Source organism: Dipodomys merriami, unplaced genomic scaffold (genome assembly GCF_024711535.1).
Source record: "Dipodomys merriami isolate MVZ:Mamm:240054 unplaced genomic scaffold, mDipMer1.0.p SCAF_31, whole genome shotgun sequence".
Classification (NCBI taxonomy): Eukaryota; Metazoa; Chordata; class Mammalia; order Rodentia; family Heteromyidae; genus Dipodomys; species Dipodomys merriami.
Genome location: NW_027204604.1, coordinates 5,843,794 through 5,868,466, shown reverse-complemented (window position 1 = coordinate 5,868,466; position 24,673 = coordinate 5,843,794). Strand labels below are relative to the sequence as shown.

The 24,673-nt window shown below is 39.9% G+C and overlaps 1 protein-coding gene across 3 annotated transcripts in view; it reads right to left on the bottom strand.

The window, feature by feature from the left end:
• Positions 1–5,474: 5,474 nt before the first annotated feature.
• Positions 5,475–24,673, bottom strand: part of Lpgat1 (lysophosphatidylglycerol acyltransferase 1) — a 79,373-nt gene continuing 60,174 nt past the window's right edge. For all 3 annotated transcript variants that reach the window (XM_070041553.1, XM_070041554.1, XM_070041555.1), the window contains 2 exons: positions 13,332–13,438; positions 5,475–10,194 (listed from right to left, as the gene is read on the bottom strand). In XM_070041553.1, coding sequence (XP_069897654.1) covers positions 10,043–10,194; positions 13,332–13,438 — 259 coding nt within the window. In that variant the 3' untranslated portion in view covers positions 5,475–10,042. The remainder of the gene's footprint in view (positions 10,195–13,331; positions 13,439–24,673) is intronic.

Sequence of the window (24,673 nt, the reverse complement as noted above, 5' to 3'; positions counted from 1 at the left end):
CTGTCCTTTGACTCTTCACCTCAAGGCTAGCACTCTACCACTTGAGCCACAGCACCACTTCTGGCTTTTTCTGTTTATGTGGTGCTGAGGAATCAAACCTAGAGCCTCATGCATGTGAGGCAAGCACTGTAACACTGAGCCACCTTCCCAGCCCAGCACCTTGATTCTTAAGAATCCTCATTCCCAATACTTGCCACTAAAAAATGGCAGTCAAAATATAAGCTTCTGAGATTTCTTCTGCAACCAGGAAAAAAAAAGAGTTTTCAACATTACTCTCATCTTCCTGAAAATTTAGGATGCTTTCAATGCAGAGTTTTTTTTTTTTTTTTTTTTTTTTTGTCGGTCGTGGGGCTTGAACTCTGGGTCTGGGCGCTGTCCCTCAGCTCTTCAGCTCAAGGCTAGCGCTCTACCACTTGAGCTACAGCGCCACTTCCAGTTTTCTGGTGGTTTTATTGGAGATAGGAGTCTCACGGTCTTTCCTGCCCGGGCTGGCTTTGAACCTCGATCCTCAGATCTCAGCCTCCTGAGTAGCTAGGATTACAGGCGTGAGCCACCAGCGCCCGGCTTCAATGCAGAGTTTTATATTTAGGATCCAATGAATTATGCAGACAGAGGGAACTATGGGCTGGATGGTGGCTCGCTTCCAAACCCTAGAAATTAAATTTCCCTCCTTTTTGATAATTAGTTCAAGGTCTTCACCATAGGTGACATCATGTCTCAGAAGCAAAAATAGGTCCCTATTAAAACTATGTAATGTCTCCTGTCTAGCAGATTCTATTTCTTCTTTATGCTCCCATCTCTCCACCTTCATAATTGCTTCTCCAACCTCAGAGCTCCTTTCTTACACAGGGCTTTAGATATATCAGACACAGGACAGGAGCTGACGATGGGGATTGCATTTGTCTAGCTTAGAAACTCAGTGCACCCAGGGCTCTGGAAAATAGGCTGGTAGGCATTAATAGCCTACGTGAGTAATACAATTTTTATGCACAGATCAGGTCATTTGGAGTTTGGGCACAGCTAAGTACAGGAATAATTACATCCTCTGTTGAGCTCAGTAGAGCAGATAAACATCCTCCTTACTGAACATTCAGCACATGTGCTAATGACCTATGTACCTCAGATGTTTCAGCACACTTTATACCATAAAGAACTCTTGAAAGTTTCCCATTAGACACGTGTGAGTGAAGTTGAGAAGAAATATACCAAAAGGCATAACTAGGGCTCAAGCTCATGGCTTCTGTGGTTCTTCTGTGGGCTCCTTCTTGAATTTAATGGTGCTATGATGGAAGGACACTAAGGCATTAATGTAATAATCACCGAATAGAATTTATCACCCAGCACCAGTTTCATACCTGGAATTCAGAAATAACAGGAAGTATTCTGAGATTGAAATCTCTATTTCATTCAGTGAGAAGCTATAAGCACTTGTTTATATTCTACACAGGGTACATTTCCATAGCCACAACCCTAAAAGAACAAAACTATGGACTTTAGGCTCTTTTTTAAGTGATAAGTGGTATCTTTGCAATACTTGAAAGGCACATTTATAAAAATTATCTGATTTTGGCTAGGTGCCAGTGGTTCATGCTTGCAATCCTAGCAATTTAGGAAACTGAAGTCTGAGGATTGTCATTCAAAGCCCAGCCCAGGCAGGAAAGTGTGTGAGACTCTTATTTCCAATTAACCACCAAAAAGTGGAGCTGTGGCTCAATTGGTAAAGTGCTAGCCTTGAGCCTAAAAGGCTCGGGGTGGTACCCAGGTTGAGTTCAAGCCTCAGAACTGGCACTGGCACTGGTACACACACACAGACACACACACACATATATACACACAAACAAGCCATCTGATTTTGGGGACTATTAAGTTTACTTTAAAATTGAGGAAGAAATTGTAGAACTCTTAGACCCATCATCCCCTTTATAAATTTATTTAATCCTTGATGTTTAATTCTCATTTACTAAAAAATAGAAACCTGAACAGAGGCAATCTGCTGTTTTGGGCAAAGCACAATTATCAAGGAGCCATTTGATTCCACAGCAATGGACACAAACTACACCAGAATAAAATCTGTCCTCCCAGAGCAAAGTGATTTCTAAGGTTTCTAATAGATTCCAAGGATCAGTGAGTCACACATCCATCAGTGTCAAAAATAGTATAAAGACTAATCCCAAACAAAAGCCTTGTTCTTTTAGCTAGGTGTCCATTTGATTGTAATGTAAAAGAATGAGTGGCAGTATAACAGATCTAATTGGCTAAAGTATTTGGAAACTTGAAACATTTCCAATTAACGGGGATTGTCAAGTATGAGAACTCTTCTAGACCTAACCAATATTCTTTAAATAGCCGAGGATGTTCTACTGTGATAGCCAATCTTCAAAAATAGCTCCTATTACCAGGTGCTAGTGGCTCACACCCATTGTCCTAGCTACTCTGGAGGCTGAAACCTGAGGATGGGCAGAAAAGTCTGTGGGACTCTCTCCAATAAACTCAGAAAAAGTCCAAAGTCATGCTGTGGCTCAAGTGGTAGGGTGCTTGCCCTGAGAAAAAGAATCTCAGGGATAGCACCCAGGCATTCAGTTCAAGCCCCAGGACCATCCTCTCCCCCAAAACAAATAGCACCCACAAGGCTGAAGGTGTAGTTCATTGGTGGAGCACCAGCTATAACTAGCAAGCCAAACAAATAAGGCCGAGTTCAAGTCCTGATGCCAGCAAAAGCAACTCCTGCTGTGAGCTTGGATGGGTCCCTGTGACTTGCTTTAGCCAAAGAATACACAGCAAGTGATGCTGTTCCTGGTTAATGCCTTAAGAGGTCCTGGTAGCTTAGACTTTTGTGCCTTTGGGAGGCCTAAGCTGCCATTGTTCTCCTTTCCTACATTAAGTACAGCAGAGAGCCAATAAATCTAATACTGTCACAGATTCTAAGGCTATCTCTGTTCTTACTGGTTGTATGTACACACACATATAATATGTATATATATATTTATGTAATTATACACACATATATTTGGGGAAAAAGCTCTATTGTGGACTATAGATGATGACTAAGTGTCCTTTGTTGGGCCTCCCAGAGGGAGGTGCCGAATGGTTGAGAAATATGCTTTTCTTGTGTTATGTGCATGTATATGTACATGTGCATATGTGTGTGTGTGCGTGTGTGTGTGTTGTGTGTAGGGAACAGGTACCTGAAGAAAGAGATAGTCTCAAAGCTGAAGGCTCAAGATGGCCCTGGACAGTTAAATGTGAAAGCTGATTTTCTTGAGATTATCACTTGTTGCCAGTTAAATTTAGGGATTTTTTTTTCCCCTTCCCCTCAACTGTCCATCAAGTTGGCCTTGATAATGCCAACTAGTAGGATGCTGCAGGGAGTTTTTGCATCAAAATGAGATAGAGGGATAAAGGTATCTATAATAGTAAGAGTTTTCAGGGCTGGAATTTAAGTCACACATTTTCTCAGTGATACCATTAAGACAGCCTTCACATTCACAAGATGGCTGCGTCTTCTCCTACCTTGGGTCAGCTCCAGAGTGAGGCACACCTAAAAGGCAGGAAGTATTCCCAGAGGTCTGTGCTGTGATAGGTTCCATGATTCCTAACAGAAAATAGTATTTCAATTCCTTTTGAATAAATGGTCCAATTATATCTAACCATTTTATCTAAGCTATTTTTTTTTTCTGAAAGGAGCCTGTCTTGTTTCCAATGATTTGCTAGCCCTTTTCCCAGGTTGTATTTGTGCATCTATTTTGCTATGACTCTAGAAAACAGTTGGTGTTTCTCCAGCCTCAAGGTTAATAACAAACTTACCCAAATCCTGAGAAGTAAAAATTTATTGATTTCTATATCAGCGTTTATGATATGGTTACACCTGTTCATACAGCTGACTTCTTAGAGCCAAGATTTTGCTTTTCCTTTTAAAAATACATTTTTTTCACCAGGAAGAAACATTTTTTTTTAAAGCAAGCAACTTCATATTAAGTGGGAATTAAAAACAATAGCTTCCCCCCAACTTGTGAAGAAGAGGGCTGGTCAGCAATAGATCTCTGAGTGCTTCGAATTTACTTTCAGGCCTCCGTCCCAATCTGTTCTTCCACAGAAAGTACTTCTCAGAGGAAAAAAACCCCAGTACCTCACCAGAACAGCAGCTTAAATCTAGATTAAAAAAGAAGAGGTAGACTGAACTGTAACTATTTAACTTATTTGGTAGATAAGACAAAGTATTTTTTTTTTTTAACACATTTGAATTTTTCAGTGGGATTACATTCTACAAACAAGTAACTAAACGATGTTTCAAATGCTTACAACAAAGTCTTAGAGATACTTATATTTACTTAGCTTTGAGTAATAAAAACAACATTTTAGAAATATGCAAGCTTCCCTTGTACTTCAGGAAGTCTGCTCTTGTCAAATTCTTTTCAGATGAAAATCTCACTCACTAGGGTTGATCTGAATGACTTTTCAGAGCCTTTTAGGCCTCTTCAAGGGTCAAGAGGAGCATCTTCTCTGAGCAGTGAGTAAATTAGTTTTGAGAAGTTTATCTAATATCAATAATAAAAAATCCAACCCTACAAAGAACAGGGCAGTGGTGTGCTGGAGACAGCTCCTACTGGCTCCCAAGAGCCAATCATTTAATTTTAGGATTTTTTTTTTCAGTACTTGTTAAGCAAGTTGTTAAAAACTTACTGAATTATATAAAGTTATAATTGGTGCTGAAGGTACATGTGGCTTTGTATAAGCAGAAGAAATAATTTAACAGGAACAGTAAATCACATATTAGATTGGATGACAATAATTTTATTGGGAGATGAGTTAGTAGTTTCGGACATAATGCTGTAATGCACATCTTGGTTGATCTAAGACCTTATGTTGGCCATAATGTTTTAGCAAAAAGCAATTAAATATCTTGTTGCGAATCAAGATATAATTGGTGATCTGGACTGATGGTATTTATAACTTAATTCACTCATGGACACATTTTTTTTTTTTTTGGTTGTGGGGCTTGAACTCTGGGCCTGGGCGCTCTCCCTGCACTCTTCAGCTCAAGGCTAGCGCTCTACCGCTTAATCCACAGCACCACTTCTGGTTTTCTAGTGGTTTATTGGAGGTAAGAATCTCATGGACTTTCCTGCCCGGGCTGGCTTTGAACCGTGATCCTCAGATTGTAGCCTCCTGAGTAGCTAGGATTACAGGTGTGAGCTACTGGCGCCAGGCTACATATATATATATATATATGTATTCACCCCTGACCCCCCAGGACAGTGGACTATTACCAGCATACTGCAGAATGGAAAGATAGAGAGAAGGGGACAAATCATGAAACCAGTGAAGGAAGTCTGACATGTTTTCATTTGGTGTTCCAGCTTACCCTCAACCTTCAACTGCATCATAGGCTCTAGCTTCACGCCTACAGGTGTTAATACTCACACAGCTCCAGGACACAGTCACCGCAACCCCATTACTAAGAATGAAAAGCATTGTACTTGAAAAAAATCAACTTTATTTTCTCTACGTTTAAAAAAAAATAGAACCAGCTATTAATTTTTGCTGAGAAAATGCTTCTTTTGGTGTTTACATCTAAATTTCTGAAAAGGTGATCTGGTTACTAATTTTTATCCCCAATGCATTCGTAGCCAGATCCATGTGTGACCAGCCCTTTACAGAAGTCAGTTACAGTTGCCACAGCCTTTACATTCACTCTCATCACACAGTACGTCATGTCATGCAGGTACACAAAGAAAGGTCAACAAGCCAAAGTAAACATTACAGCAGAAAATGAAAATCCATCTATATAAAATAAATAGAACTTCGTAATAAACTATAAAGAAAATGAAAGCACTTAATAAAACAATGGCAGGTGAATGTGTAACTGTCTCATTACCCAATCATCAAGGAAGTTACTGTAAAATGCATAGATTCCTTACATGGAAAGAATTTGTGCACCACAGTCAAGTGTTCAACAGTTTTACACAATAAAAATAAAGCCATCTGAAATGTATGCACACATTGCAACTAGAATACACTTAAAATCTTTTTGCTCTTTAAATTGTTTTTAAAAATATCAAATGTAAAAATCCTCAGATGGAAATTTTGCAGAAACTCCCATATTTTATCTTCATATGGCTACAGTCACCCTCCCCCAACAGTTCGGCACTCTCCACATACTCGCACAGCCCACTTCCTAAGTGTTGGGGCCTGGTGCAAAATAGTTATAATTAAGCACCGAACAATGACTGCTCCAGAGTACACTTGGCCCTTTAGTGATCCAGAAATTTCCAATTTAGGTGGTTTTGGTCCCAAACCCATTAGTCTCTAATCCTCATAAAATGAACTAGTACACCTGTTGCCCAGTGCTCCTTTTGACTTTGCCTTGCATGATAACAGATGTTAGGCTCATAGCACTGCAGGACAAGAAAAACAGAACAAAACAAAACCACATGACAAACCATTATTACCCATCCACTGTGGACCAGAGTTGAATACACTCATAATGGTAACTCTGGAGTGAAGTCCTTGTAGTGACCTCAAAAAAAGAACAACAGAAATAGTTCACTCTTCCTATTCAGTAGTGCAAATAAAACATTTTTTAAATATAAAAAAGAATATACAACAAGACTACTTATGATCAAAGACTACTTTCTAAGATTATAACCAGGACCAAGTAGTTCAGAAGTTTTTTCAGAAGTGATTGTCAAAAAACATGACTAAGACAAAACCACAAGAAGTGATCAACCAAAGTCAAGAATGAAGTTGTATTTTCAACACTAGAATGATGCTCTGAGGTTTTATGCTAGAGAACTGAAGATTTCGTTTTCAAAACAATTTTAGCTCCAACCAGCTCTTGATTATTCAGGGATGCCTTTTCCAGCCCAGGGGTTACTCAGGTCTTGGTACTTCCTCTTCCTGATAGAAGTCTGTATTTCCATGTCATTTCACTTATTCATTAACACAACCATAAATACATAGGCAAAAGAAGTCAATCAAATTCTCTCATTGATCCAATGGAAAAAATCAGAAAAAATTTATATTAGTAAGCATCCCTACAAGGAAAAAATGAGTGAAAATTCACACTTCTACACAGAATTTTTTTTGGCTTTCCTATGACTTACTACTACTGGATTAACTAACCAGTAATAAGTATGCAGTAATCCTTAATTCCTTTACTGTGGAAAATTAAGAATTAGTTGTAACATCATAAGAGATTGAATAACATGACAGATCTGAGTTCACAGCTATCTTATATTCTCAGCAATTTTGCCCACCCCAAACATTTTCTACCTTGACTTTTCTTTAGCTTCATTGTGTATGTTTCTCTATCATATATTTCAACACCAATCATTTTGAAGCTAAGAGTGAGCTACTGGCTTGGTCACTTTTGGAGTCACTGGACCCTACTGTGGCTGAGCAGATGCTCTATTATGACTGGCTGATACTAGATTTTGGTAGGGAGTTCTCGACCTGTCTGTAGTGGGAATCTAGGAAGTCCAACTGAGCCTGCAAATGCTGAGATTTCTAATAAGTCACTGGTATAAAACTGACATAGGCATCCCCCCAACGCACTTAGAACAAAAGCATAAGCTCCTTTCATTTCACTTTACAAAGAAAGTGCAGATAGGTATTTTTATTCAATTCTGTATAGTGGCATATTTCTGCTGCCCCTGATTGCCATAAATGAACATGATTCTTTCTTTACATGTCTTAGTGCAAGCAGGTGAACTCCAGTTACTAAAGAGGAAAGCACTATCAATGCTTTCAAACATATTTTGCAAATATTTTCAGAAAGAATTGAAGAGGGGCAGGACAGTCAAATGCACATCTATTTACAAATCATGGATCTATTTTCAAAAGGTAACTTACAAATCTATAGATCATTTTAGAGACTGTGAAAATGACACTGCATTTGAAATGTAAAGCATCTTAACTGGAGAGTGTGTCTAACGCATATAGTATATTTAACAATATCATGTTCCTTTGGAGCACAGCAGTGGCAAAGGTGGCCCAATGCCACATTTATTTATGCACATATGCACTATTTTTTGGATTAGACAACTGACCACTCTACCCTGTCGTCTCCTTTGCAATGAGGAAATAGTCTATTAGCTAGAACTGTACATGCTATACTTGACAGTGAGCAACTTCTCCCCCAGATGGCTAATGCCTCAAATGATCAACTTCAATTCATACTGAGTAGTGTTTGGTCTCAAAAAAAAAACAACCCATTGTACAGCTTCTCTTTGGCTTTCTATCATCACTGATACCTCTAATTGAGACTTTTCACAAATTCATTCATTGTAGAATACATAATGATGTGCTGACTTCCCAAAAACTGAATTAATAACAACTGTTCCCAAACCAAACATTCTGCATTTTGACAGAAGTGGTATAATATTCAATGAGGTATTTTCAGTTAATGAATCATTCTCTCTCATGTATTCTCTGAGTTATCTTAAAAGATGAAGCCGCTGGAAGTTTATTTGGTGTTGCTTTAGCTTTCCCACATAACTGGGGGAAAATTCACATTTTTTTCAGATTTTTCTTTTGGTTTATTTGGAACAGAGAACATTAGCTTTTATTTTTGTTCAACAGTCTACTTCTCAGAATTGTTATTTATGTGATTAGTTGGTAACGGGGATCTATAGTGCTTACATCACAGAAAACTACCACTGACTTATTCTTTGATCTTAACAGTTTTACAATCCTAAGCCAAAAACAAAAACAAAAACAAAATCCTCTACCTAAACACTGATGTAGGGCCTGAACTTTTAGTGAAGTTTGGTTCTCCTATGAGGTAAATCACATGAACACAATGACAAATTTTAAAAAAAGGTTTTCTAGAAATAATAGAACCTTGGCTTTACCCTCTTGTACAGATTGTACAACTGGAAAAGACTGAGAAGACTTTTGTGCTGGTCTCCCCTTGGTTACACCGCCCCGAGCGGCCAGCTGCTTGTTGTAATAACAAAACACATTGCTCTCTGCACCAGTTCTGGGGTGCTCACAAGACCTTGTCACCACTCTAAGCTAATGGATATCTGGCTCAAGCTCTTATATTTCTAATAAACTAGTCTATTTTCCTTTAAGCTGATCATTTGAAGGTTTTGTTTCAATTATCCCCAACTACATTTACTGCTACTATGTATGTCAAGATGTGAAAAAGTTTCCCGCTACAAAGGGCATGGGGTCAGGGAGGTGACCAACACAGTGTGGTGCGGGAGCGCATCTGGGGCACAGATGAGGACAGGAGAGCCTCCTGGGAGCAGCTCACTGATGACGAGGCTTCCCTTTGTTTGTGGGCTTTGTGACTCTTTTGCTATGTCTGCATCTGATAAAAATGCATTTTGTAAAATACAACTATCAGTCTGTGATATGCCTTCTGAACAGAAAGAGAAATTCAGTGACATAGCCACAGTGGAAGGGAGAGCACTAGTGCATGTAAACATGGTGCTGGACTGAGCTGGCCTCTGAAGGAACACAGGTGTTCAGTGGACACCGCCCCGTCCTCAAGAAGGCCAACACTGGGTTTCTGTCCCGTGTCGAGGACTGGAGTCTGCTACCACAAATGGCCAGGACACCAGTCTTCAGGAGGTGCCCAGTTGTTCTTCTCAGACTACTAGAACCACAGTGTGGGTGAGTGAAATGAGGGCACTGTGGAGCACTGCTCTGATGGAGATTACTAGCTAGGAGGGGTGAGCACAACTTCTGAGCCTGCGCTACATGACCAAGTGTATCTGGTGGCAACAGTTTCTTTCGATGTCTTCTAGGATGATTTTATGATTTCTTCTTCTCCAAATAGGATGTTTCCTTAAATATATTGTAGAGTGTATCTCTTTAAAACATGGCAAGTTCTTAAAATATATTATTAGCAGGTCATTATATTACTGATCTTCATTTTAGTGGAGTTTTAAAATATCCCAAAGGGGGATAAACATTAATCCATCCATTGAATTTCCTTTGCTTTTTGATAGTATTTTGATTTGCACATGTAAAATAATGCACACTTATGAAAGTCTGAACTCCTATGGTGACCTTGACAAGTCCAAGTCAATCTCTAAAATAGGCAATGGTAAAAATACTGAATGATGTTGTACCACATGTAGCCTGACAAAAACGCAAAAGACTGTATGAGAAATATCCACATGTTGCTGAGGGTCATCTCCTTGGAAACAGCTTCTTTATGGCCTTTGAGAGGTGGAAAGGCTCCTAAAAGATAGGATAGAAATTTGTTTTATTGTGGTGGCAGGTATCCTGGAATAAAAGTTGAAGATTATTTTAATTACACTTGTGTTTTTCTGTGATTTTTCATTGCTTTTGAGAGATTTAGTCTAAGCTGTGTATCCTTGTCTTATATCCTGGCCCTTGACTTTATTACTCTGCTTTATTACTCTCCTTCTCAGTAAATGGCTGGATCACTGGCATCCATCCCACACCAGAAAAATGCCTACCCCCTGAGCCCTTCCATTCTCCTGTCCAGCTTTAGTTCCTTCTTGGCATTTTCCCCAATGTGTAATGGTCTCTTGTCTCTGTCTCTGCCTCTCTCCTTGTTTACCACCTGTCTACCAATGGAATAAAATCTGCATGAGAACCAGGACTCTAGTTGCCTGTCTTATATGTCCACTGGATCCCTACAGAGTTCCACAGATCTGTAAAATCGACATCAAACACTTTCTGAAATAGCAAAATTTATACTAATTCCTCTATATACAAGTTAGATTTATTTTGGTCCTGAAAAGTACTTATATAATACTGACCTTTTCAAGAGGCAATATGATTTATTAAATATATCTTAGTAACAAAAAAGGGGAATACAAAGTAATTAGACATGTCTAAATTCTCTTCTGAAAGGAAAACTAGATCACTTCAGAGCAAACTTATGAAGGTCATCTTTAACACTGTTCAGCATTCAGTCTGTCCTTGCTAATAATCCCCCAGGGTAAGCTGATTCACAAGGGGATTTGCTTCTTGCAAGTAATTTAGCGTGCACTTTAGGGTTTCAAGATCTAATATGAAAATAGCTTTCTTTCTTTCTTTTGCGGGGGGGGCCAGTCCTGGGGTTTGAACTCAGAATCTGGGAGCTGTCCCTGAACTACTTTTGCTCAAGGCTAGCACTCTACCACTTGAGCCACAGTGCTACTTCTGGCTTTTTCTGTGTACATGGTACTGAGGAGTCAAACCCAGGGCTTCATGCATTCTAGGTAGGCACTCTACCCCTAAGCCACATTCCCAGCCTGAAAATAGCATTCTTAAAAAGAGTTTTCCAAGCTGGGCATGAGGGCTGTAATCCTATCTATTCAGGAGGCTGAGATATGAGGTTTGCTGTTCAAAGCCAGCCCAGGCAAGAAAGTCCATGAGACTCTAACCACTGGAAAACTGGAAGTGGCACTGTGGCTCAAAGTGGTAGAGTGCTTGCCTGGAGCAAAACTGCTCAGGGAGATCAGCTAGGCCCTGAGTTCAAACCCCATGACCTACAAAAAAAAAAAAGAAGAGGCTTCCATCATTCCATTACTCTTGTTATAATAATTTAGGCCAAATATCACAAGACAAGTGACTGAGGATTAAAAAGGAGAGAGACCATGCTGGTCTCTTATCTCATGCCTTCTCAGCCCTTCAGTCAAATCTGTGTAACCAATGGCTATCCTGAGATCCAAGATACCTCTGTTTACTTTTTCATCCCCTTTAGTTGCTAGAAAAATAGGCCTACAGCACAGCAATTCCTCAAAGCACTTTGGAAGTCTCTGGCATTCTACCAATGTTATTTCTTTCCTTTCTTCTTCCACCTCCCCTCATGTTTTTCTCATTGTAGTACTCATGAAATATTGAGAAGATAGAATAGAACTGAGTTTCAGATAGACATGGTTTCCTTCCCAGGGAGAAAAAGACTGTATCCATGAAAATTTAAGAAATAAACTATTCCTCATGTAAAGTTTTTTTTTTTTTTTTTGCTTCCCAGATGCTATAAAGTAAGCAGCTTCTCTCTACCTTGTGTCTTTTGCCATGATCTTCAGAGATCAAGTGACCACAGACTGAGATTGTTGCAGCTGGGCTCACAGTTAAGTTTACCTTGAGGCTCACAAAGACTTGGTTTGGATTTTTGAGTAATGCTGAAACTCTAAGACTTTGGGGACTTACAGAGATGGATTAGAGGCTGATTATGAGATGGACTTGAGTTTTTAGGAGTCAGCAGCAGCATTCTGAACTATTTTCCCCACACCAGTAGAAGCCAACCTGTGGCACTACTGGAAGGTGATGTAACCTTTAGGAAATGGGATGTAATGAAAGAATCGAGTTTACTAGTGGGGCAGGGTACACCTTGAATGGATATTGGGACTCTGGCCCCTCATTGTTTTTGCTTTCTAGCCACCAGGAGGTGAGCAGCTTTACTATGTCACACATCTACTAAAATAATGTTCTGCCTGGTCCCAGGCCACTGGCCCAAAGCAATGGACTGAGACCTCTGAAACCATGTGACAAATCTTGCCTCAAAATTGTTTTCAAAAAAGCATTTTAAAAAATGACCACAGGGGCTGGGAAGGTGGCTCAGTGGTAGAGTGCTTGCCTTGCATGCTTGAGGCCCTGGGTTCGATTCCTCAGCATCACATAAGCAAAAAAGAAAAAAGCCGAAAGTGGCGCTGTGACTCAAGTGGTAGAGCGCTAGCCTTGAGCTGAAGAGCTGAGGGACAGCGCCCAGGCCCAGAGTTCAGGCCCCACGACCGGACCCAAAAACAAAAATAAAATATAAAAATGACCACAGGACTAAGAAGGTGGCTCAGTGGTAGAATGCCTGCCTGTATCCAGGAAGCCCTGAATTCAATTCCTCAGCACCCACAGAAACAGAAAAAGCCAGAAGTGGTGCTGTGGCTCAAGTGGCAGAGTACTACACGTGAACAAAAGAAGCTCAGAGGTAGTGTCTAAGCCCTGAGTTCAAGCTCCCGGACTGGCAAAAACAAATAAACAAAAATGACCGCAAATGACACTAATAATCAAGTACAGTGATTAGACTGGATGTTATCACTACTTCATAAAACACCTCACATAATGGGGTAAGAATGATTGTAGCCTGTAGACTGTTGTTCCTTCTTGTGTAGCCTCTTGAATGAGATCTAGTATGTGACATCACACTTGTCACATGGTCCTTGCCCACAGATTAATAAAGAACATAAATACATTTAACATAAACTTATCTTTACAGAAATTCTAAACGGAAAATCTTAACTATAAAAATATTCTGATTTCTTTAGGATATCGACATAATTTTGAAGAAAAAAAAAGGTTCTCTCAATGCATACATTTGAAATATCTAGTAACTTCACAAATGCATGTAAACAGAAGAGACTGTGTACCTGTTTCATAAAAATGTGATAAGAGGTCCTCTTTTTCAATAAACCGTTGATAGAGCCAATTGGCAAGATCATCTGTCTCCAGAGGTACATCTTTAATTGGAAAGATCCTATTAAGAGGGAAAAAAGGGTAAATTTGCCCTTAATTCAGAAGTGGAAATCATTCAGAACCATATATTAGCTTTGATGATAAAAAGCTGAATAAACTTACTAGCCAACTGTGCTTTTGTAAGGGTTAGCTTCTTCAGCTTCTCAGGGCCTCCTGACCTTTTGAAGTTATTGATTACACAGCAGTCATTTATACACTCATATAAAAACATTCAGTCTCATATTTTGTGTTAGGTGCTGAAAAGCATACTTTTAAATTGTGCTCTGTCAATGAATAATTACTAGGAATAATTATGTACCCTATGTTTGTGCATTTATGAATGAGCAGTATATAGAAGAGATAAAAATTTAAATGTAGCTAAATGAGAACATGTGCTCAGTCATTTAGTGAAATGCTAGATCAAATAATGCATCTTGGCATTATTTGGTGGGAAAGTCTGAGAACCAAATGAAATCTGCCCAAATTAGTGGCTTTTACTAATTATATATTTCATAAATAGTCTACTTTTTGTTTTTCAGTATTGGGGTTTGAACTCAGGACCTTTTGCTATTTGAGCTATATCCCCAAGCCCCACTTTTTTTGTCAGTAGTGGGGCTTGAACTCTGAGCCTGGGTGCTATCCCTGAGCTCTTCAGCTCAAGGCAAGTACTCTACCACTTGAGCTACAGTGCCACTTCTGGCTTTCTGGTGGTTAATTGGAGATAAGAGTCTCACTGATGTTCCTGCCTGGGCTGGCTTTGAACTGGGATCCTCAGGTCTCAGCCTCCTGATAGCTAGGATTACAGGCGTGAGTCACTGACACCCTGCCCCAGTTCTTTATATTTTTAAAATAGGTCTCATGTTTATGCTCAGGTCAACAAATACTGTGATCCTATTTAAACTTCCTGTGTAGCTGGGATGATAGGTGTGTGCTACCATGACCAGTTTTTTAATTGGTTGAGATGGGAGTTTTGCAGACTTTTGCAAAGGCTGCATTAAATCATGATTGTTTAGATCTCAGCCTCCCAAGTAGCTCAGACGATAGGCTTGAGCCTCTACCATCTATCTAGCACACGCTGACTTGAAACTTGCAATCCTCCTGCCTCTACCTTCCAAGTGCCAGGATTACAGACATGACCATCATGTCTAGCTAAGACAACTTTTACTGACTGGGAGTGGCTTTTTTTTTTTTTTTTTTTTTTGGGTCCGGACATGGGGCCTGAATTCTGGGCCTGGGCGCTGTCCCTCAGCTCTTCAGCTCAAGGCTAGCGCTCTACCACTTGAGCCACAGCGCCACTTCTGGCTTTTTTCTTTTTGCTTTTGTGGTGCTGAGGAATTGAACCCAGGGCCTCAGGCATGCAAGGCAAGCGCTCTACCACTGAGCCACCTTCCCAGCCCCTGGGAGTGGCTTTTGGGACACTATTCTAAAGACTCTGGGATCATGTCCTAGTTCAACAGGATATATGATTGTGATCATTAATGATACCAATGAAGTGAAAAGAGGCAGTATGAGTGTTATTTACTATGAGGTTTTCATGTTTTCCAATTTATTGGCAGCTTTTTCTCTATTTTTTTTTCTTTATTAAAGACATAAGCATGTAGCTTTAAAAAAAATCTGCATTGGGCTGGGAAGGTGGCTCAGTGGTAGAGCGCTCACCTTGCATGCTTGAGGCCCTGGGTTCGATTCCTCAGCACCACATAAGCAGAAAAAAATAAGCCGGAAGTGGCGCTGTGGCTCAAGTGGTAGAGCGCTAGCCTTGAGCTGAAGAGCTGAGGGACAGCGCCCAGGCCCAGAGTTCAGGCCCCACGACCAGACCCCCCCAAAAAAAAATCTACAAAAAATGTGTATGAAAAATGGCAGTCTTGCCCTTCTTTTTGTTTCTCTCTCCCCAGGGGAATTGATTCTCATCTCCTTTAAATGATTACCTTGGTATTTATGATTATGTTCCTTCTGTTTTACATGGTTTCTGACTTCCTGATAATGGAAGATAAGAATCAAATTGCTTCCTTTTCCTATTCACATGCACACCTTTCATCTTCCCAGTGCAGTTGTATAGTTAGTTCAGTCAGCTCAATCTTAGCTGTTTTGTAATATCAAAATCCAGGCATAATCACACAGATGAGCCAAGCCATGAAGTAAATCCTGGCTACTTTGTCCTTCTTGTCCAATTTTTATTTTCCCTAGATTAGTCATTTATATTGCTTTCCATTTGCTTCATTTTCTATAGACATGCAACTACTGCCACCATAAGCTCTGTCAGTTGCCTAGATCACGGACTGTTTGAAAGGCTAGGTAGATTTTAGATGTTGGACAATTTGGTCTCTGTCATAGCTACTAGTTCTTTCTGTAGTAATGAAAGCGGCTGGTGAGAATGTATAAATAAACATGCAGAACTATGTTTAAAAATTTTTATCTTAAAATGCCATGAAGACTGGATTTGATGCTTGCCATTTTCATTCTGTGACATCACTATCATCCTGATATGCTACACTCCTAAAATGGATACAGTGTTCCCCAAACCTCAGTCTTCCTTTTTCCCTTCTCATTTCATGGAACATATCCTCCAGAAAATCTTACATGTCTACCACTGCCATTTCCCCCCTATATTTCTTAATTTGAATCTTAAATGTCCCCCAAACAGTAATATTGTGAGAGGATCAATCCTCAGGGAGGAGCTAGCTATCAGGAGGCAGTGAATCATTTAAAAGATGGGGGCTCTTGGGAAAGGTTATTAAGGATGTGTCCTTGAAGTAGGTGTGGGGTCCCAGCTTCCTCTTCTCTCTTTGCTCCTTAACCTGAGGTGAGTAGTTTTGCTCCACTATACACTCTGACCATGATATCACAAGCCCCAAAATAACAGGGCCAATTCATCTTGACTAAAACTTGTAGAACTGTAAGCCAAAGAAACTTCTTCTCTTTATAAATTATATATAATTATATATAACAAGTATCTGTATCAGGTATTTGTTAAAATTCACAAACATAGTCCTCAACCTTGGCGGCCTAATAATTTGGCTAGATATAGGATTCAGGGTTAGAAACCATTTTCTTCCATTGCTGTCTTTTTGTTTTCCTTTATGGAAGACTTCTCATTTAACTTCTAAACCTCCTATTGACATGTTCTTTTATTGTATTTTTAATTTCTAAGAGCTCTTTCATGTTCCATTTTTATAGTATGCTATTTTTGTTTTATTGTTGCAGTCTCTTATTGTTACAAGAAGTTTTTACAACTATAACAGAAAAAACTTAAATATTCACAAAAGTAGAGAAGAGGGTTAAAATTGGAATTTTTGGAAGTTGTCCTTTCCTCATACTGCCTCTATTCCTCCAAGTCACCTCCTCTGTTTGCTTTCAGAGAAATCTAATACTGGTATTAGATTGCTAATACCAGTAATTCTTTGTTTCCTTCTCACAGTTGCAGATGTAAGGCTAAACAGCAAATTTAAGGTTCTCAGAGTGTGTGGGGCCTGCTAACCATGAGCTCACTGAGAGCAATCTAGAGGGCCCATATCAAATAGTCTTTTTTATTTGGGGGGGGGTCTGGTCGTGGGCCTCAACTCTGGGCCTGGGCGCTGTCCCTCAGCTCTTCAGCTCAAGGCTAGCACTCTACCACCTGAGCCACAGTGCCACTTCGGGCTTTTTTTTCTGCTTATGTGATACTGAGGAATCGAACCCAGGGTCATGCATGCAAGGCAAGCGCTCTACCACTGAGCCACCTTCCCAGCCTGTCTTTTTTATTCTTAAATGCATCCATTTCTCATTAGAGGGTAAAACTTTCCTGTGGCCAGAGAAATAAGAGGGCTGGGAATGTCAGCACTCAGCACACTGACATCCCTTCACCAATGGGGACCTGGGCCTCAGCAAGGCCTGTGACTCCTCAGCACAGAGTTCCTATTTTCTACTCTGCAGGAAGCCTTCAGTGTTTGCCAGGCTAGGGAAAGAATTAGCCAGCTGCAAGGTGCAGGATCTGAATTCTGATCTGAGTTCTTCCAGAGCATATTTTGACCAGTCTGCCCAAAGTTTAGTAGCACTTTTAACCCTATGTCCACAGGTATTGATGTGGCCAGCCTTCCAGAAGTTCTACAGTGTGAATTCCCACTTCCCACATGGGGCTCAGAATTTTGTTGCCAGCTTCCTAAGGACTGATGACAGTGGCTTCCCTTATGTTCTCTTCTTCCTTGTGGGTTTTCAACTTAAAAAAAAACCCATTTAGGCTGAGTGCCTGTAATCCTAGCTACTCAGGAGGTTGAGATCTGATGATGATGGTTCAAAGCCAGCCTAGGCAGGAACGTCTGTCTGTGAGACCCTTATCTCCAGTAAACTACCAAAAGCCCAAGGTGGAGCTGTAGCTCATGTGGTAGAAGGTTAGCCTTGAGCAAAAGAAGCCTTGGGAACAGAGTCTAGGCCCTGCATTCAAGCCCTAGAAATGGCCAAGGGGGGAAAAAATACAGGTAGGTTCCTTTTTACAAATGTAGTCTCCAAGTGCTTCACACTTGGAAGAAGTCAAATTATCCCTATTCACAGATGATAAATTCTGTAATTGAAGACCTTAAAGAAGCTGGGTGCTGGTGGCTCATGCCTAAAATCCTGACTTCTCAGGAGGCTGAAATCTGAGGATCTGAAGCTACAAAGAGGATCCATCTGTGAGTCCTTTTCATTCTCTTTAAGCTTATAGCTGTCTTATGTTTTCATCTCAACTTTCATCTTAATTAAATAAAAACATTCTGAGTCATGGAGATAAGCACCTTATAATTAAGCACTACAGTGTGACTGTCAGGCCTGTGCTTGTGTAATCAGTTGGTACCATGTAATACTACTGAAAGCAAAAGGCCAGAGAAGTGAGCAAAGGCATATTTAAGAGCAAAGCCTATTCTCTTACCTCTTGAAGTTGAAGACTGAGCTGTAACTCTCATAACTTTGTCTATTTTTATGTTTTAGCAGTACTGGGGCTTGAACTTGGGGCTTATGCTCCCAGTCCTTATTTGCTTTAGTTAGTTTTCAGGTCGCTCTCTTGTTTCTACCCAGAACTGGCCTCAGATGGCAATCATTCTACCTCCAGTCTCCTCCATCGCTGGGGGATGACAGGTACATGCCACCATATCTAGTTTATTGATTCCAATGAAGTCTTGCTAACTTTTTGCCTGGGCTGGCCTCAAACAGCAAACCTTCTGATCTCTACTTCCCCTGTGGCTAAGATTGCGCAGTTAGTGAGCAACCATGCCTGGTCCTTCCTGTGACTTTGAATATCTATTAAAATACGAGAGGGTTCTGCTTTCTGTAATGGTAAATTCTAGACAAAAAATGTAAGACACAACTACTGGGTAAACTGAACTGGGAGTCACTAAAAGCAGGCAGGTAGTGGAGGTGAGTCAGCACAGGAAGGCCTTTTACAGCTTTTCACCTGAGAATAGTGCTTAGTTAGGACCATATAGGGAGGCCAAAACTTATACAGAACCCTGTGTAAGTCTTATTGGTTAACAAGTAGGAAGACAAGAGATTAGGGTAACAATAGCAACTGGAAATCTAGGAATCTCCAAAAGAGTAAGATCAGACAGAGTGGATTATAAACACTACACAAGTCTCTGGATGAGCTCTGAACATGTATGAATGGGGTTGACACTAACCAGAATTAAGTCCCCCACAGTTATTAACAAACACAATTGTGGGCATAGGAAATTCAATAATTGGTTTCTTTCTCTTTGTTCCAATTTAAATGCTCTTAAAAGGTCAATGAACTTTGTCCCGATACTAGACTAAGGGATGTGTTTTATAATCCCAGCTCCATGGGAAGCTGAGGCAGGAGGATCCTGAGATCATGGCCTCAAGGTTATGTATCTTAAAACCAAAAATTTAATGAAAAAATAGATTCCTTTTTCTTTTTGTTGGCCAGTCAGGGGGCTTAAATGCAGGGCCTACTCACTGTCCCTGAACGCTCAAGGCTAGCACTCTACCACTTATTTTTTAAGTGAATGCTCCATGAATTACTGAATTTTTACTTTTAGATAAAAAATTATCTAGCTGTTCTACATATATATTTTCTAGTCTAAATAGTCCTTAAGCTATAACACACAGAATAGGTAGGCACTCTTTATAAAAGTGATATATACATACATACCCACACACAGACCCAGACCCAGACACACATATGTATATATAAGTCTGTTGTGGGGCGTGAACTCAGGGGCTGGGGGCTGTGCAATATTTCTACTCAAAGCTAGTACTCCATCACTTTGAGTTACAGCACCACTTCAAGTTTTATGGTGGATAATTAGAGATAAAGTCTTATGGACTTTCCTGCCCAGGTTGGCTTTGAACAGCAATCCTCAGATCTCAGCCTCCTGAGTAGCTAGGATTACAGATGTCTCAGGCACCCACCTTGAGATAAATATTTAAAATCACATCAGATAATACATATAGCATGTTTTGAAATATGTAAGATTAACTTGGTTTCTATCAATATAAAATCAGGCCTAACTAACTGAATGATAAGTTAACAAGAGCCATCATATTTAAGATATCCTTATGAGGAGTACGCTAACATTAAAATAAAGGCTGAATTAAACAGAACTTTTGGTTTGGATTGAAAACCTAACTGCTGTCTGACCAGAATAGTATGGATATTCTTTTGACTAAGAAACAGCCAGGACAGCAGACCAAATGCTTATTCTCATAAGCAATCTTTTTCAAAAAGCAGAATCAGGGAACTGTGACCCATAGAACTTACACAGAGAGGAGGATAAGTAAATAAGCCAAAATCAACAAATAAATGGGGGTCAGGGGCTACAAAAGAATGAAAAAGTAAGAAGGACCAAAGAATGAGACAATAAGAAGAAACAAAGAATGAGGAAATAAGGACTAGGCACTAAATCTCTATATTAAGACCACGAATCTGAAAATCATTTTAACCTATTTTAACTATTTAACCTAAGGCCAAGCAAGCTCTTTAAGGAGGAAGACAATAAAGATAGTACAAGATGGCTGATTTGGGCTGTCTTCTCTGTGGCATATCTATGGCATACTGCTGTGTGTCTATCTGTGTCTATCTGTGTGTGCGTATGTGTGTGCATGTGCGCGCGCATACTACTCTGTGTGTGTGTTTGCCAATACTGAAGCTTGAACACAGGGCCTTTTCAGCTCAGCTCAAGAGCTCTACCACTTAGGCCACAGATACATTTTCAGATTTTTGGTGGCTAACTGGAAATAAGACACTCAGGGGCTTTCCTACCAGAGCAGGCTTTGAACAAATTCTTAGATCTCAGCTGCCAGAGGAGCTAAGATTACAGGCATGAGCCACGGGAGCTTAGGGCACCATTGCTCTTTTAATAAACTTTTCTATCATCTTCACTTTTTAAAAAGAGCAATCTAGGGCTGGAAAGGTGGCTCAGTGGTAGAGCGCTTGCCTTGCAAGCCTGAGGCCCTGGGTTCGATTCCTCAGCACCATATAAGCAAAAAAGAAAAAAGCAGGAAGTGGTGCTGTGGCTCAAGTGGTAGGGTGCTAGCCTTGAGCTGAAGAGCTGAGGGACAGCACCCAGGCCCAGAGTTCAGGCCCCACAACCGGACCCCAAAAAAAAAAAAATAAATAAAAATAAAAAGAGCAATCTACTTCTATAACTGATTATTGTGTACCCTAGGATTAAAATATTAAAATGAATAATCCTCTAATACAATAAAGGAACAAAAGTAGTGAATATCATGGAGTTCTCTTGGAATCAAGTAAGAAGTGTTATTAGAGGGTTTAAAGAAATAAATCTAAACATATCAGAAATAAACCTTAAGAATACCAATAGCTAAACTAATGGAAAATAGCTCCTCATTTTTGAGAAACAAAAAATTGTACTACCAGTAATATAAAATGTGAATTTAACAGAATATCTCACCAAAATCCATAGAATTTGATTTAAAGTACTAGACGAAATTACACTTTCAAAAAAGATGTAAAACAATGATTAGATGGCACTCTCTATATTCAAGTTAGAATATTTGAATTTTAAGCCATCAAGGTACTAGAATATGAGCCAAAAAACCTAATTAAACTCTAAATTCGAATGTGTCAACTACACATAAGGAACCAAGCATAGATGGAGATGCTGGGATAATCAATTCTTGGTTTCAAAAGATTAGTACGAGAGCAAAGTGATGAAAGAAATAAGCCACCAAATATGGCAAGTGTTGTATAAAGAGTTTAAAGAACTATTATATGAGTTTAAATGAATGTTTGTGTTCATTTATGGCACAGATTATGGAACAAAGTATCACTTGAGTTTTGTTTAAAAGAGCTAACAATTAAAAACATTTTAAACTAAGTAACATTGCATATAATTTTCAAAAAGCAAAGTATACTATGATAGGCAATGAAAAAGTAATTTCCCTTTTCCTTTCCTTCCTAGATCCCTGTATGTCAGATGCAATCCCCTTCTTCTAACAGTATCTTTTGCTATTTGCTTCCATCTAGCTTAATAACATATGAGTGTTACTATTTAGAGATGATCCCACTGCAAATGTGCTCACTGATTCCTGCTATGGCAGATAAGTATCTGCGTATCTTCTACCATTTCTTCTCTTTCTCGTTCTTCTTCCTCCTCAATTAGACAACTAAAACTTCCTTCTCCTCTTTAACTGACTTTAACTGTTGCCCCTCTGTATATGACTTTTATAATAACAATTGTTCAAAAAGTTATTCTCTGAAGCCGGGCACCAGTGGCTAGGATTACACCTGTAATCCTAGCTACTCAGGAGGCTGAGATCTGAGGATTATGGTTCAAAGCCAGCCCGGGCAGGAAAGTCCGAGGGACTCTTTTTTTGTTTATTTTTGTTTAATTGTTTTTGGTCTGGTTGTGGGGCCTGAACTCTGGGCCTGGGCGCTGTCCCTCAGCTCCCTCAGCTCTTCAGCTCAAGGCTAGTGCTCTACCACTTGAGCCACAGCACCACTTTCGGCTTTTTTTCTTTTTGCTTATGTGGTGCTGAGGAATCAAACCCAGGGCCTCATGTATGCAAGGCAAGCGCTCTACCACTGAGCCACCTTCCCAGCCCTCCATGAGACTCTTATCTACAATAAACCACCAGAAAAACCGGAAGTGGCGCTGTAGCTCAAGTGGTAGAGCGTTCACCTTTAGCTGAAGAGCTCAGGGACAGCGCTTGGGCCCAGAGTTCAAGCCCCACAACCGACCAAAAAAAAAAATAAAGTTATTCTCTGAAAAAAAAACAAAAACAACTTCTTTCTCTGTGTTCACTTGGTTCTTTTTAACTATGACTATGATTATATTTATTATTTTATGGCCTCCGTATTTTCTTAAGTGTTTGTTTCCTGTAGTCAACTGTGTTATACTCATCTTTGCATACCCAATGTAAAAGCCAGTGCCTGGTCTTTAATGGTAACTCACTTTTGCTGAACTTAATTAAACTGACAGTGCTAAGAGTGGCTCAAATGGGACTATGCTTGCCAAATAAGCACAAAGCTCTGAGTTCAAACCCCACTATGACTACCCCCCCCCAAACTAAACTGACAGTAATCTGCTGGCATAAAACATAAAACGTTCTGAGGTACCACTTGTAGATGTCATTGAGACCATGGGCTTAGTGAACGGACACTATCAGAGTTAGAAAAGAATAGCTGTGCAATCCAGAAACTACTTGTATCAAAAAAAAAAAAAAAAAAAAAAAAAAAACAACAACCCAACAACAACAAAACAAAAAGCAAAAAAAAAAAAAACCTTATGACCGAGTACAGACACCATCAAATATAATATTTCAGAATACCTCCCAGCATTCATTTCCCCACAGTTTTACCCTGAGCCATTATCCCAAGGTAAGCTGCTTAGGCCTAATCTTCAATACTAAACCATAATAGCTACATAGATCCCCACTAGAACCATTACAAGTGCTTTAGAAACCACTGTGTTATCTGAAAACAGAATTCAGAAAACCAGATGTTAAATTTTATCTATTTTTTAAAAGAAGGAATAAATGAAGGCAGACATTTCCAGAGACTCTATAGGTAGCAAACCTATAATAATACTAGGAAATACTGTTGCATGACCTTAAAGTTTGTTATTTAGAAGGAAGATGGCAAATAGCACGTAGGCTTCTGCTTTGCTTCATAGTCAGGGATAACTGAGCACCTTGCCCTGGAACCCTGCTCGCTGCCACAGACTAAGCTACATCATACTAGATTAGCAGTCCTTGTCCCCTACACCCCCAACAAGTTGTGGGGCTTGAACTCTGCGCTGTCCCCCAGCTCTTTTGCTAGTATTCTGACACTGAGCCACAGTGCCATTTGCAGCTACACCACACTAAAATGCCACTTGAGAATACAAAGAATAAGATGGCACTGCTTAGAATCAAAACTATGGATGTGACAGTTTTCTTCTGCTAGAGGGGGAAATGCCACTTTTAGCTCAAGAATGCTAAAAGATTTTCTCATTTGTAGACAAGTAATCTGGAGCTTGCTGAGGGTAGTCAACTTCTAAGCATGTTCCAATGTGACACTTGAGTGGGTGACACATTAGGGTTATTCATAGCTAATGGGGAAAGTAGACCAAAAACATGATTCTCAACGTGTTAAAAAACAAAAAAACAACAGCTTGAGTTTTACTATATATTAATTTTACTCTATTCTAACTCTTACATCAAAAAGTTATATAAGCCGGGCGCTGGTGGCTCATGCCTGTAATCCTAGCTACTCAGGAGGCTGAGATCTGAGAATCGCGGTTCAAAGCCAGCCCAGACAGGAAAGTCCGTGAGACTCTTATCTCCAATAAACCACTAGAAAACCGGAAGTGATGCTGTGGCTCAAGCGGTAGAGCACTTGCCTTGAGCTGAAGAGCTGAAGGACAGCACCCAGGCCCAGAGTTCAAGCCCCATGACTGACAAAAAAAAAAGTTATATAAATTTTAGCAGGGTGCCAGTGGCTCATGCCTGTAATCCTAGCTACTCGGGAGGCTGAGATCTGAGAATCACAGTTCAAAGCCAGCCTGGGCAGGAAACTCTGTGAGACTCTTATCTCCAATAAACTACTCACAAAACTGGAAGTGGCACTGTGGCTCAAGCGGTAGAGTGCTAGCCTTGTGCTGAAGGGCTAAGGGACAGTGCCAGGCCCAGAGTTCAATCCCCACAACAACAACAACAACAACAACAACAACAACAACAACAACAACAACAACAAAAGTTTTATAAATGTTAACCCCAAGAGCTCAGTTTTACAAAGAAAACACAAGAACATAATTTAAACTAGCTCAATATCTTTGATTTAAAAGAAAAA